Here is a 14,415-nt window from a genome sequence, read left to right on the forward strand (position 1 = left end):
GGGAAAAATATGTTAAAAACAAAGATTCCAAGACTTACCAAGCGGGAAAGCGCCGGTAGATAGCCACAATAAATAAATCACACAAACACACACACAGAATTTCGAGCTTTCGCAACCGGCGGCTGCTTCGTCAGGAAAGAGGGAAGGAAAAGGAAAGATGAAAGGATGTGGGTTTTAAGGGAGAGGGTCATTCCAATCCCGGGAGCGGAAAGACTTACCTTGTTTGACGCGAGTATATACCTATCGTTTTTTTCCCCTAAGGTAAGCCCTCTTATACTGCTAGCAGATACTGTTCACCTTCTAGGAAAGTCATCATAAGAGCAATGTGAACCAAAACTGACGACTGACCTTGAACAATAAAAAAATTGAGGGCTTACTTATGAATCCATTAAATTTTAGTTACATGGTAAAAAATACTGATTTAATGGCTGTAAAATCAACTAAATACCTAGGGATTACCATTATAAAAAAATTAAATTGGCACAACCATGTAGAAAATGTTTTGGGGAAGGTGAATGAAAGAGCACAACTAGAGAAGCTACAGCTTTCATTCAATGCAAATATTTTTTGTCAGTGGAGTGTGACATTTATTTAATCTCACTCATAATGGTAAAATGCTAAAATGAGAGGATAGCATTTATAAATCAATAAGTTCAAATATTAAATGTGTTTCACACACAGAATCTAAATTATTCCAGCAATTACTCTCATGTTTCTTAGGCTTGAATCCCTGTTTCCACAATGGAATTTACAAAAACTGAGTGCATACAATGGTGAAAATATCTAAAACTGAAAAACAACTGTCAGAGCAATATATTTGAAGTAGTAAGATTTGAAATTTTCTGTAATATCCTTGAAGTCTAAATGATAATGAGAAAATTTCTCAAGATACAGTAAAGACAATATAAATGCACAGTGACATCTACTTCTACCCATGTTAAAATTTTGTATTTGTTAGGAATAAAAAAATAATATGATTGGTTAATCATTTGATTTGCAAGTAATGTCAAAACATGTGTTTACAGAGAAAGTTCAGCTCAGTATTTTTTTTTTTTCATTTCTTCCTAAATAGTGTGTAAAGAGTGACTGGAAGTTTCTTATCATCCTCTGTGTATCATGTACACAACATCTCATGTGTATGGAAGATTCCATGTATTTAACAGTCGAACAAACCTGTTTTCTCAGAGCAATTAATAATGTGTGTTCTTTGCCTGAGAGGCAGGCAATTGTTTTTGGGTAACTTCTTGATTTAGGTTTAGTTTTTAATAAAATCAAAAAGATGTTGTGGTAAGTATTAATTGCTCATTGATTGCATAACAGACACAGTAAGGTGTATTATAAATAGAGCATATATCAAAGTACCCTTTTTGAAGCAGAAGTAATAAAACGTAGGAAATAATATTTTTTACAATATCCAGAATGTAGCATACAGATGCAGCTTATGTTTATTAATTTGTATAATCTTTTAAAGATTCTAGTTATACCATTCGCTAATCGATATATTACTGGCAGTCTTCTGGCCTGTTAAACAAGCTTATTGTCCTAAATGTGTATGTAGATGTAGATGTAGATGTTATTCCATAAGTCTTGATTATTTTGTGAAAGAACTCTGCATCTTTTCTGACCGTTAAGGAGTAGCATACAACTATAATTTGCACCTACACATCGCCAGGTTATTCACCATATAAGTCTAGAAGCATCTGGTGTATAGGCTAATAGTGCCAGTTCAAAAATACCGTCTGGTGCAAGTGATAGAGTCAGTTATAGTTTTAATGTCCTAATCATTGCATATTTATGCAATATATTTAAGAAAAATATGAGGTACTGTAGCTTCACTCCTTTTCAGTAATCAAGTATCAGTTGCTAAGTTTTTGTTTGAAAATAGGTGTTCTTCAATCAAAAAGAATCTGATTTAATTTTTCACTTAGATATATCAAATGAGATTTAAATAATTTTTAATCTGTAACAGAGCATTTAATTTTGTAAGGTGATTTTTTCCAAGGATCCCCAAGGTGTTTTGGAGAACATGTTACGGAATTGCCCTCACAGAAGTTATATTTTGTATGATACTATATCATCATAGTTAAAAAAATCATTCTTCTATACAATTTACTAAATAGCAATGTAAGCTCTTTAAAAATGTCTTCTGTTACTAACTCAGATTAATTATAAAATTAAAAACATTACAAAATGTTATAATAGTTATTAGTTAAAAAATTTGTTCTCTAAATTTTCTACAAGCATTTCAGTAACACCATCTAGAAATATATTATGGATAATGCAAAAGAGAGCAATCATCAGATTTGAGTGTCATGAGGATCTTAGATTATAAAAGACATTACACTGATCAAATATTAGTTTCTATGAGAAGAGTTTCCATCAGTAACCAATCAGCAGATATAAATAGTAGTAATACTTTCTAAAGGAAATGTTTAACTTCCAAGCAATCTTATTTCTCATAGACAAAAGGATCATAGGAGTGATCATAATACAACATTAAAATTTATATTGTTAATATGTGCAATACTGCAAAAATCAAATAAATAAATTGTTTATAAACTGATGTTACAGTAGCTTAGTTACTAGTTTTGCACAAATATATCCACTCTATCATTACCGGTATTAAAGCTCACATGTAATTCAACTGTGTGCTCTAATTATGTGTTTTAATGTTTTCTTCTCAATAAAAACATAAACTAGCCTGTATTCAGTATGTGCTGCAGTAATTAAAGGCATAAAGGTTAGTTTTCATGAAAGAATTTACATTGGACCTGAAATATGTTTAAAACTTTGTAATATTTTATAACTTATTAAAAAAATTTCCTCATCTGAAAGATCCCTGCAGAACAAAGAAACACCAAAGAGTCAAATGAAGAACTTTTTTATCAGCTGATTAAAATGAAGTGAAATTTTCTAGCAACATCCATACTGTGCAAATATCTCAGAAGTGCATATAAAAAGGCACTTCCCACTATACTGTGTACAATACCCTAATTGAATTCCATCTGTGAATAGTGGGTGGGAAGAAATGCTGAAATGTGTCTGTGCATTCTGTAGTGTGTCTATGATTGTTTTCATTACCCTTATGGGAGTGATACATAGACAGTGGTAGTATTATTTTACATTTCTCACTTAATACTGATTCTTTAAACTTTGTAAGAAGGATTTTGTGGGATACTTGGCATCTGCTGTTGAGCATCTGCTAGCTCAAGTTTTTCAGAACTTATTGACACACTCTCATGGGTCAAACAAAAAATTGTCATTCATTTTTCTCTTATTTGTAATCATTCAACATCACTAGTTATTATTCATGTTTGGTGTGGGTCCCATACACTTGAGTAATATTTTAGGATGGGTCATATGAAAGTTTCACAAGTGATTTTCTTTATAGACTTAATACTGTATTTTCGCAGAAACCTACCTATGAACTGAAGTCTACCTCATGTTTTGCTTATGATTGACTCCATGTAATCATTCCATGTCATATCCTCGCAAAATTTGACATCCAGGTATTTTTAATAGTTGAGTGGTCCAGGTATTTGTAATAGTTGAGTGATTCCAATTGTGACTTACTAGTGGAGTTGTGTAAATACTATGTTTCTGTATTTTAAGCAGTTCACAATTTTACATTTCTGAACTTTAATGAAAGTTGCCAGTTCTTGCATTACATTACAATCTTCTCAAGATTGACCTCAATATTTTTGTAACCTTTGTGATATAGTTCTTTATTACAGAAAACTGGATCATCTGCAAAAAGTCTGAGGTTATTGTTAATATTATCTGCATTTTCCTCAGCATTCCTGAAGTTACCCCATCTATCGATACCTCTTCATCCAAGAAACTATGCTGTATACTCCATACCCATAAATGCTCAATCAAGTCAAAAATTGCTTTATATTGGCATCTATGCCATATGGTACAAACTTTCATTAGCAGACTGAATCAAATGTTTTTCAGTAGTCAAGAAATGCAGTGTCTAACTTGACTGCCTTGATCTGTTTCTTTGAGAATGTTATCTGAGAAAAGTGCGAATTGTATTTTCCATGGCAAATGTGTTCAGAATCCACACTGGTTGGCACAGATGATGTCATTTTATTTGAGTTGCCCCATTACCTTTGAGCTCACAATATGTTCTAAAATTTTGTAACAAATGGATGCCTGTTATCAGATTAAGCAATCAGAATGGACAAATGTTGATAGCGTCATGGTGACATGAGATACAGATTTTAGTGTGAGCACTATTTACAACTTTTTCCATGTAGGAAATGCTGTGGATAGTATTCACCATTGTCGTAACTGTAACTTTTGCTGCATGTTGTTGTGGCCTTGAATTTGAAGACTGTTTTGAGGCAGCTCTCCACACTAGCCTATCCTGTGTAAGACTCTTTACATCTGCATTACTACTCAAGCATACATCCTTTTGGATAAGTGCCTCATTTGCTAATCTAGTTTCAGCAGCATTATGTGATTTATTTGGCTACATTTCATTACTCTTGTTTTACTTTTGTTGATGTTCATCTTATAATCTCATTTCAAGACACTACACATTCCATGCAACTACTTTTCCAAGTCCTTTGGCACCTCTAACAGAGTTATAATGTCAATGGCAAACCTCAAAACTTTTACTTCTTCTTCCTGAACTTAAATTCCTTTTCCGAAGTTTTCTCAATGTATGTACACTGGTGAAAAACAACATGCCTCAGCCACCATATTCACCAGATTTGTCCCCATGCAACTTTTTCCTGTTCACAAAACTGAAGAGACCTAAGAAAGGATGAAGATTTTCAATAATTGAGGAAATGAAAACTGCATTGCTGGAAGTACTCAAGGCCGTACCAACAAGTGCTTATCAGAAGTGTTTTGAGGATTGGGAGAAGCATTGGCACAAGTGTATTGCATTCAAGGGGGATTGCTTTGAAGGGGACAACATGAATATTGATAAATAAATAAATATTTGTTCATAAAAATATACAGAGGCATCAGGGGAAATGAACTGGGAGATGCAGCAGCTAGAGAGACATGTGGTTCAAATATCATATCTCCCTGTGCACTCGCACCTACATACTATAGTACTGTAGTTTAGGAGATGTGTCAGTGGGAAACTGAGTCACTGTAGGTGACCAGTGACAAGTTGTTAGCTGGCCAGGGTGGCCAAGGGGTTCTAGGAACTTCAACTACGGTCGCAGCTTCGAATCCTGCCTCGGGCATGGCTGTGTATGATGTCCTCAGGTTAGTTAGGTTTAAATAGTTCTAAGTTCTAGGGGCTGATGACCTCAGATGTTAAGTCCCATAGTCCTCAGAGCCATTTGAACCATTTGACAAGCTGTTATCTGCCAGGTCAACAACACAGCCATAGATTGATTGGAGGGTTGGTGGAAAGAAGTGTTGCCCTATGGGAGTGTAATAATTGGTATGTGTTGATTAAATACAAAATGAAGAACATAAATATAATCATCTAAAGATTGTAGAGAGCTATTTTATCTCAAGACTATAATTGTTTTAATATATGTGAAAGAAAGCTCTTATACGCTTTGAATCACTGGTCCACAAGAAATGTTTGTGGGTGCCAACAATCTCAAAGTTGAGCACACGAAAATCAACCAACCAAACACCTGTGTTACTGTTGTAAAAACCTTAGTTTTTCAGTGCACTTGAACATTGCAGTGTCTATTACAAACTGCAGTACCTTAGTCAACTGATAAGACAGTATATATTCCTTCATACTGCTTGCCTGCAGTTATAACTAGTCATTTTAAACTGATCCACAATGTAAAATGTGCAGCCAACTTCATAATACAACTTGTACTGTTTCTAAATCATGTTTTGATAATAATGTAACTGAATAAAAGATAATGGTGTGATTTTTTTCAGCTGCCCCGTGGGACCAAATTGCCCATGTGTCAAACAGGCCTGTCCTCCAAACCAACTGGTATGTCTCAGTATTTCATTCATCAGTACTATACATTATTTTATAATTATAACCTGTGGACAATTTTAAATCAGTTTTATTTATTTTATTTGGTCCCGTATGTCATTTTAGTACATTGAATGTTCATGTAATATATAGTGCAGGGCAGGTGTAACATAAGTAATATATAATTACAAAAGTTATTGAGTGAGACTACATAAACAACACCATCAAAGTACACAATAACTGTTTGTACATGGCAAGTCAGGAGTTAACACATTTATAATTACAGTAGTTATTAAGTGAAACTACATGGTTAGCACAATCAAGGTCCATTATATTATAAAGTGACATATTACATTGTTTGTACAAATGATATAGGGTAATTCGGGAGTAACAAAATTTGTTTATAATTAAAATAGTTATTAAGTGAGACAACATGATCAACATACTCAACGTAAATAGAAATTTATTTATTTATCCATCTGTAGACAATCAGGATTGTATGGATGTTGTCAACATAAGTATATACTGTAGGTACACAAATTTATAATTATCACAATCAGAATTCATGAATATTGTAACATAAAGATATATTGCTAAACCACTTAATAATTCAGTTGATAATTTTTATGTATAACTATATATTTACATCATTCCAAGTAATCCTTGACAGTATAAAAACACTTTTCCAAGAGATATTTTTTTAGTGATTTCCTGAAGTTATCTATTTTGCTTATGTCTTTGAGCCCTTGTGGAAGATTGTTGTACAATTTAATACCACTATATAACATGGTATTTTGAGTTTTTGATTTGTTTTTCCTATAGGTGTGTAAGTGTTGTTTGTGTCTAGTTTCATGTGCATGTATAGAACTGTTTATTGGGAACTGGTCAATGTGTTTTTTATGTATATTACTGTCTTCAAAATTTATTCATATGGAACTGTCAATATACCCCCAAGACTTGAAGAATAGCTCCATGCAATGGGATCTATTGCTAATTTTCGTTATGATTCGTACGGCCCTTTTTTGAAACTTAAATATTGTTTGTCTATTCTGCTCTGTTGATCCTCAGAAGGATATGCTATAACAAATTACAGAGTGGATATACAACAAATATGAAATTCCAGTACACAAGCTACTACACACTGAATTTATTATCCTAAGTGCTGAAGCTGTTCGCTTTCCAAGTACCACAGTTTGCTCTGTCCAATTTAGTTGAGAGTCAACAAGCATGCCTAAAAATTCTGTTGATGGTATACATTCTATGTGCTTGTCATTAACTTGTAGCTTTGTACCATTCGGTTTTCTGTTTAAGTGGTAACTAATACAGTTGGTTTTTTTTTTACATTTAGGGTTAATTTATTAACCTCTATCCACTGGCATACATGCGTAAGTGTTTCGTCAGCTTTTCCATTGAGTACACTTGGTGACTCAGCTTTGATTAAGATGTTACTGTCATCAGCCAACAGTAGTGATTCACCATGTTTGACACTTTAGGTCTGAAAAGGTATGATTGGAGATAGTTTGACTGATCTCTACCTGTTGGACCCTGTTTTGCAGGTATGAATGAAACCACATGTTTGTTACTCGTCTTACTCCTAGTGCATTTAGTTTGTTTAGCAAAACTGTGTCATCTACTGTGTCAACCGCCCTGGTCAAATCAGGGAAGATCCCTGTTATGTGGTCTCCTTTGGCTAGTGCTTCCAGGATAACATTTGAGAAACGAGCTACAGCTGAATTTGTGCTTTTGCCAGATCAGAAACCAAATTGCACTTTACTCAGAAGATAAAACTTTGTTAAGTAGTCCAGGAGCCTGGTTTTCATTAAGATCTCTGTAACTTTTGAAAAGGATGACAGTAATGAGATTGGTCTGAAATTTTCTATGATTTCTGGGTTACCTTTTTTATATATAGGTAGGATTTTTGCACGTTTTATCATGTCTGGGAGCAACCTGTGGAGAAGGGTTCATTGATGATGTGCACTAAAAGGTCTTTGATGTTGTCTATGCAGTCCTTCAGTAAGCACACAGGTACTTCATCTATGCCTGCTGAATTTTTGTATTTTAGGTTACTCACAACATTGCATACTTCTTCTGCAGTGATTGGTTGTAGCATCATTGTGTTTGATATTTTGTTCATCATTTGTAAATGCTTTGTTTTGTTGAACTTCTGTTGTAGTTTGGTTGTTATGTTGCTGAAATAATGATTGGCAAAGTTTGCTAGTTTTTTAGGATCATTTATTTTGGTAACATTCTGTTGAAACTGCATGTTTATCGGCTTTAATTTTTTCTTATTAGTTTCCAGTTTGGTGATTTTCCATGCTGCTTTGATTTTATTATTAGCTTTTTCTATAAATTTGTCATTTTGGTACCTTTAAGGCGCTAACAATCCTTTTCTACAGGTCTTTCTGTATGTATGATAATAGTTATGAAATACTGAATCGTTGCAGTAGTTTCTCATTGAGCTAAGGTGCTTGAGGGTTTCAGAGGATTTCCTTATCCCATTGGTTACCCATCTATTATTGTTGCATGTTTTATTGATTCTTAGAACTTTAGGAAACACTTCTTCAAATCTGACTTTAAATATTGACATAAAATTTGAAAACTTCTCCTTTAGAGTAGTTTCTCTATGCACTTCCTCCCATGTTTCACTGTTAATTAGTGAGGCAAACAGAGCTCTTTTTATCTTAGAGAAAATCCTACTGTACTTGTGTATTCTAGTGTTATTATCTAATTCTATGTTTAATTTTAATAACTGACTGGAATGGTCTGAGATGCCAAGGTCATCTATGACAATGTCACACCTATATTTCTCTGTGTCTGTCAGCATACAATACTTGATGCTGAATGTCTGGTTATCCTAGTGGGAGTGTTAATTAATGGCGATATACCAGAGGTGTACATATGTTGCACAACATATCTGAGTTCATCATGTTGATGTTTAGATCTCCACAAATGATGATTTTGTCTTTGGGGTGGGAGACCATATATACTGCTTGGGTTAACTTTGTAGTGAATGTGACCACATCACCACTGGGAGCATGATAAATATATAACACTTGTTAGTCTTTGGAATACATCTAGGTTTTATTATCTCTAAAGCTGATATTTCTATGTGTTTATCCTCACTTAATGCCATAATGTCATTTCTAATTTTATACATAATGTCCTCCTTAATGTTTATGCATGATCCACCACATTTAATAGTGTTTCTACTGTAATGACAGGCTATATGTAAGAGAGAATTATGTAATTGTCAATATTTGGTAAACAGATTTACTTATTATAATGTTCCAGAAATTCAGAGACAGAATAGAAGCAGTGGTCGAGCAAGAACTGTTTCAACTTTTCTTTAAACGTATTTAATGTGGTCGTGGTCTAGGGATGGTGTCTTTGATTAGTAATCAAAACATCTATGGGTTTAGCGTTGTAGGGTTGCTGAATCCAATGATGCACACTACACCATGTGTAATAAACACTATTTTTATTTCTCGTAAGCACACATATACAGTAATTTACATTCTGAATTCTCGGTACACGTCCGTACACTTTTGCGTGCGACCACAGACTGGGGCAAAGAGCTTGCCAAAAACAAAGATATTACACGCGACTTGGTCGATAGTCGCCACATTAGCCCCCCCCCCCCCCCCCCCCCCCCTAGAGTGTGGAGCACAAACATAAATATTGGGGCATACATGTAAAGAGAACACCCAGGGGGGAGGGAGAGGGTGTTTAATCAGAAACCATACCTTACATTACATTACATTAGTAATTGAAGTCTTCGAGCCAGCGAGGGGGGCGGATGGTCCTGCCTGACCGGGTGAATCCTCGTACAGCAGTTGAGGGATCTGGGGAGGGGATGGTGGGTTGTGAGGGGCCAGGATAGCGGATCTGAATGCCTGTGGCGGTACGTAGGACTTTGACCGTTGATGGGTCAGTACCAACAGGCAAGGGGACAGACTGGAGGAGATGAATGTGAGTTAAGTTGTCACTGGGGAAGCTGGCTTGTTCGTAGAAGATGTACACATTATCCGGATGCATAACAAAAAACACATTAGAGCTGCAAATAAAATCTGTGTTGACATTCACTACCACTTCCTTATATGGGTTGACAGAATCTCCACACGAGTCGTCATCGGTGACATCACACGCTCTGAGGCTGGTCCCTGATACATCACTGAATCCTAACAGGGGAGAGGTGAGGGGCTGCCTGTAGGAGGGTAAGTCATCACACGCATCACTCTGCATAGGAATGTCACACGCACCTGTAGCACTGTCACACGACTGGGAGTGGGGAACGTCACACGTGTGGGAATGGGCGTCGCTCATCCATGGACTGTCGGTAGATGCCTCATGCGAGGTGGGTGCAGCAGGGGATGGGGTCTGACTGGGTGGGGTATCGGGCAGTTCTCCCAGAGACCATGCAGGTTTGAGGCGGCAGACGGATACCGTTTGAGGCGTGCTGTTAATGAGCACTTCGAACGTGTTGGTACGCCGTGATATGACTCTGTGCGGGCCCGTATATGGAGGTCTGAGTGCCGGTCGGATGGTGTCATCACGCACCATGACATGAGTGCACGACGCCAAGTCCTTATGCAGAAATACGGGAGGGGGCGTGTGTGGTCGAGGAGGCGGCACGCGGATGTTAGCAATTAGCTCCTTGACCTGCCCGACGAATGTCGAGTCGCAGATTTGATCTGGAGGAAGTGAAGGCTCGACTAACTCTGCTGGGAGTGTGAGGGGTTCTCCAGATAGTACCTCTGCCAGGGATGCGCCAAGGTCCTCTTAGTACGCGGCCTGAACGCCTAACATTACCCATGGTAAGGCATCGGCCCACTCACCTCCGTGGCACATCAGGGAAGCTTTAAGCGTTCGGTGCCAGCGTTCCACAAGCCCATTGCTCTGGGGGTGGTATGCTGTAGTCCTAAATCGTTTCACCCCACACAGTTCACAAAGCTGTCGGAAGAGGGCAGACTCGAACTGGCGGCCCTGGTCGGTGGTGACAGAGACTGGGCAGCCGAAGCGCGAGATCCACATTAACAGCAGGGCTCGGGCCACTGCATCGGCTGTGATAGTAGTGAGAGGAATTACCTCTACCCAGCGGGTAAACCTGTCAATTGCGGACAGTATGTAACGGAAGGGGCCTGAGGGGGGTAAGGGCCCGACGATATCGATGTGTATGTGCTGGAATCTTCTTTTTGCCACATCGAACGTACCCATGGGGGGCTGTGCATGACGTCCTACTTTTGCGCGCTGACAAGCCACACACGCTCGTGCCCAACTGCGACACTGTTTTATCACCCCGGGCCAAACAAAACATTCAGATACCAGACGTGCGGAGGCGCGAATGCCAGGGTGTGCCAAGTCGTGGATACTATTAAATATGTCCCGGCGGAGAGGTGCAGGAATCACCGGGCGTATGCGTCCTGTTGAAATGTCGCACCAGATGGGTGATGAAAACCCAGGAAGTGTCCGTAACTCTAGTTTGAGTCCTGTTTTGATATTGGAACGCAATGCTGCGAGTGCAGTATCCTCTGTCTGCAATTTAGGGAGCTCACTGAGGTCCAGTTGTGAAGATAAAACCGACACACGAGACAGAAAATCAGCGACGACATTGTCTGCGCCTCTGATGTAACGTATGTCATTCATAAACTGACATATAAGGTCCATATGCCTAAAACGTCTCGGGGATGAGTCCTTACCTGGGTTACGGAAAGCGTAAACCAATGGCTCGTGGTCGGTAAATACCACGAGATGGCGACCTTCGATATCGTCTTGGAAATATTTGATAGCAGCGTAAATAGCAAACAGTTTCCGGTCGAAGGTCGACCATTTACGTTGGGAAGCGGTCAGTTTGTGGGAGAAAAATCTGAGCGGCTGTACAACAGAACCCACGGTTTGCTGAAGTACTGCCCCCACTGCTGTATCACTTGCGTCTGTAGTAAGCGAGATGGGAGCATCAGGAATGGGGTGAGCAAGCGTAACAGTTGTCTGTAAGGCTGACTTTAGATTATCAAATGCGCAACGCATATCTGGAGTCCACGTGACCGCCCGAGACCCTGATGTGTTTTTTCCTGCGAGGGCATCCGTCAGTGGGGCTTGTATGTTGGCGGCGCGGGGAATATGTTTACGGTAGTAATTTACCATTCCAAGGAAACGGCGGAGGCCCTGAAAATCTTTGGGCAAAGGCACCGTACTAATGGCCTCCACCCGTTCAGTTAGGGGGCGGATGCCGTCGCCAGAAACTCTGTGGCCCAGAAAAGTGACACTGGTGCGGCGGAGTTGTGACTTAGTATTGTTCACTGCGATACCGTTTGCTTTTAATAGTTGGAACACTGTATTTAAATGTTGTTCATGTTCCTCGAGGGAGGAAGAAAAAATTAACAAGTCGTCCAGGTACGCATATGCAAAGTCCAGTTTTCCAACCAGCGAGTCAATGAACCGTTGCCACATCTGTGCAGCATTTTTAAGGCCGAATGGCATAAACAAATACTCGAACAACCCGAACGGGGTGATGATAGCGGTCTTTTCAACGTCCTCAGGTGCCATTGGCAGTTGGTGGTACGCCTTATGACAATCGACTACACTGAAAATTTGTGCCCCATGCAGCTGGGAAGCAAAGTCTTGAATATTTGGGACGGGATAATTATCTAAAATTGTTCTGGCGTTAAGCGCCCGATAGTCACCGCAGAGGCGGAAAGTGTCATCTTTCTTGGGCACCAAATGAATGGGTGACGACCAACAACTAGAAGAAGGGCGGATAGTCTTATTATCTAAAAGTTCCTGAACAATAGCTTTAGCGTGTTTAAGTTTTTCCGGATTTAAACGCCTAGCCTTTGCACGTACCGGTGGGCCTTCTGTGGTATTTATTCTGTGGACAGTACCGTTATTGATCGCGAACACCGATGGGGATGCTGGACCAGCACCCGTTGCACTGTGACTAACCTGTAATGCACACGTGTGTGTGTCCAAGGCCGGCAGTTCAGCAGCAGTGGCGGTGATCCACTGGTAGTCCTTGTCGAAGAGCTCGGTGGGGTACCTGGTAGCGTCACGGGTACAGCTTCCGTCCGGCAGTAGAAATGTCACGCGGCGTCGGCTGCAGGTGCGAGGAAGTGTGGTGCGGGGGTTGGGGGCGTGGCCGTGTGCGACAGCTGGGCGGTCTGCTTACGCGCGTCCGTGAGCTTGGCTTGCACGGCGGCGATGCGTAAGCGGAGGGCCCCATTGCTGTCCCGAAGTTCGTCGTTGTGTGATCTAAGAGAAAGCACTGCAACAGCAGTTTCCGCTAGCTCACACAGCAGAATGGCGCTTTCGGATGAGAGGGGTAAGATATCTGAACCGGTGGTACGGTCTCCCGAGTTAAAGGTTAGTGTACCTCGTTGTAGGTTGGGTGACAGTGCGTGGGCTAAGAGAAAATCTACCCCAAGCACGGGTTCATCCACATCCGCGATAACGAAAGTCCACTGTAAGGGCGTATTAATGTCCTGCAGTTTAAGGCTTAAATTCGTTATTCCATGAGAGCGGATCAGGGAATTATTGGCAGCTCGAAGCGGGGGGCAAGGCTGAAGCTCGAATTTAATACCTGCGGACAAAGGTATCACACTAACCTCGGCCCCCGTGTCGACTAGAAATGAAAGGCAAGACACTGCATCTTTCATGTACAAGCGTCCTGGCGCGTGAGGAGAAGAAGTATTTAGTGATAGGCGTCTGTGCGGTGCAACGCGGCCCGTAGCGCCTGAATTGGGTCGTATTATTAGTTTGGGAACGCGCATGGAGAACGACAATTCTTAGCCGCGTCGCCATAGCGGGAGTGGAAATAACACCAAGCGTGGCGGCGCGTGGCGTCGCCCGTCGCGCTGGTTGAGGTCGAAGCGGCAGTGGAGGGGGACTTGTTTGTAGTTCCCTCCGATGGCGGCGCTGCAGTAGTGCTGGTAGGAGAGGAGTTACTGCGGCGGTTTCCAGGTGGCGTTGGCTCCGCGCACATGCGTGGAGCGAGTCGTGCACACTCTGTACTGCAGGATGGGAACTGCCACGCAGGTGTGCCAACCCCTGAGGCCTGAGGGCACCCTGGGGGGGGTATGCGGGAGGGGGGGGGGGGGCAGAATGTTGTAAACCTGGTCTGCGATCTTCAGTTTGGCATCTAGTGGGGCCGAAGTTACATGTAGAAGGTGAAGTTGAACTTGCGGGGGAAGTTTCAGCAACCAGATGGTCCAAAGTGTAATGTCCGGCATGTGATGCGTGTCAACCATAGCGCGGAGATGACGCCAGAGTTGCAACGGGGACCTGGATCCCAGCAATTCCTGACTGATGAGGCGGATAGCTTCCTCTGTCGATGTGTATAGTCGCTCAAGGATGGTGCGTTGGGCGAACGCATATTTGTCCGTAGTGGGGGGCGAAGCCACAATGTCGCAGATCAGATCCAGTTCGTCATGGAGGTGACACAGTAAGCATAGGAACTGTGAATTGTCGTCGGCGACGCCGTGTAGCTGCAGGACGTGGTCGACTAAGGC

At 40.5% G+C, this 14,415-nt stretch overlaps 1 protein-coding gene across 1 annotated transcript in view; it reads left to right on the forward strand.

Annotated features, from left to right (window-relative positions):
* The first annotated feature begins 1,176 nt into the window (after positions 1-1,176).
* The window catches only part of LOC126334830 (stabilizer of axonemal microtubules 1), a 180,725-nt gene continuing 167,486 nt past the window's right edge, over positions 1,177-14,415 (forward strand). The window contains exons 1-2 of the mRNA XM_049997490.1: positions 1,177-1,287; positions 5,872-5,929. Of these exons, the coding sequence (XP_049853447.1) occupies positions 1,280-1,287; positions 5,872-5,929 (66 nt within the window). The 5' untranslated portion in view covers positions 1,177-1,279. The remainder of the gene's footprint in view (positions 1,288-5,871; positions 5,930-14,415) is intronic.

This window comes from Schistocerca gregaria, chromosome 2 (assembly GCF_023897955.1).
Source record: "Schistocerca gregaria isolate iqSchGreg1 chromosome 2, iqSchGreg1.2, whole genome shotgun sequence".
NCBI classification, from domain to species: Eukaryota; Metazoa; Arthropoda; class Insecta; order Orthoptera; family Acrididae; genus Schistocerca; species Schistocerca gregaria.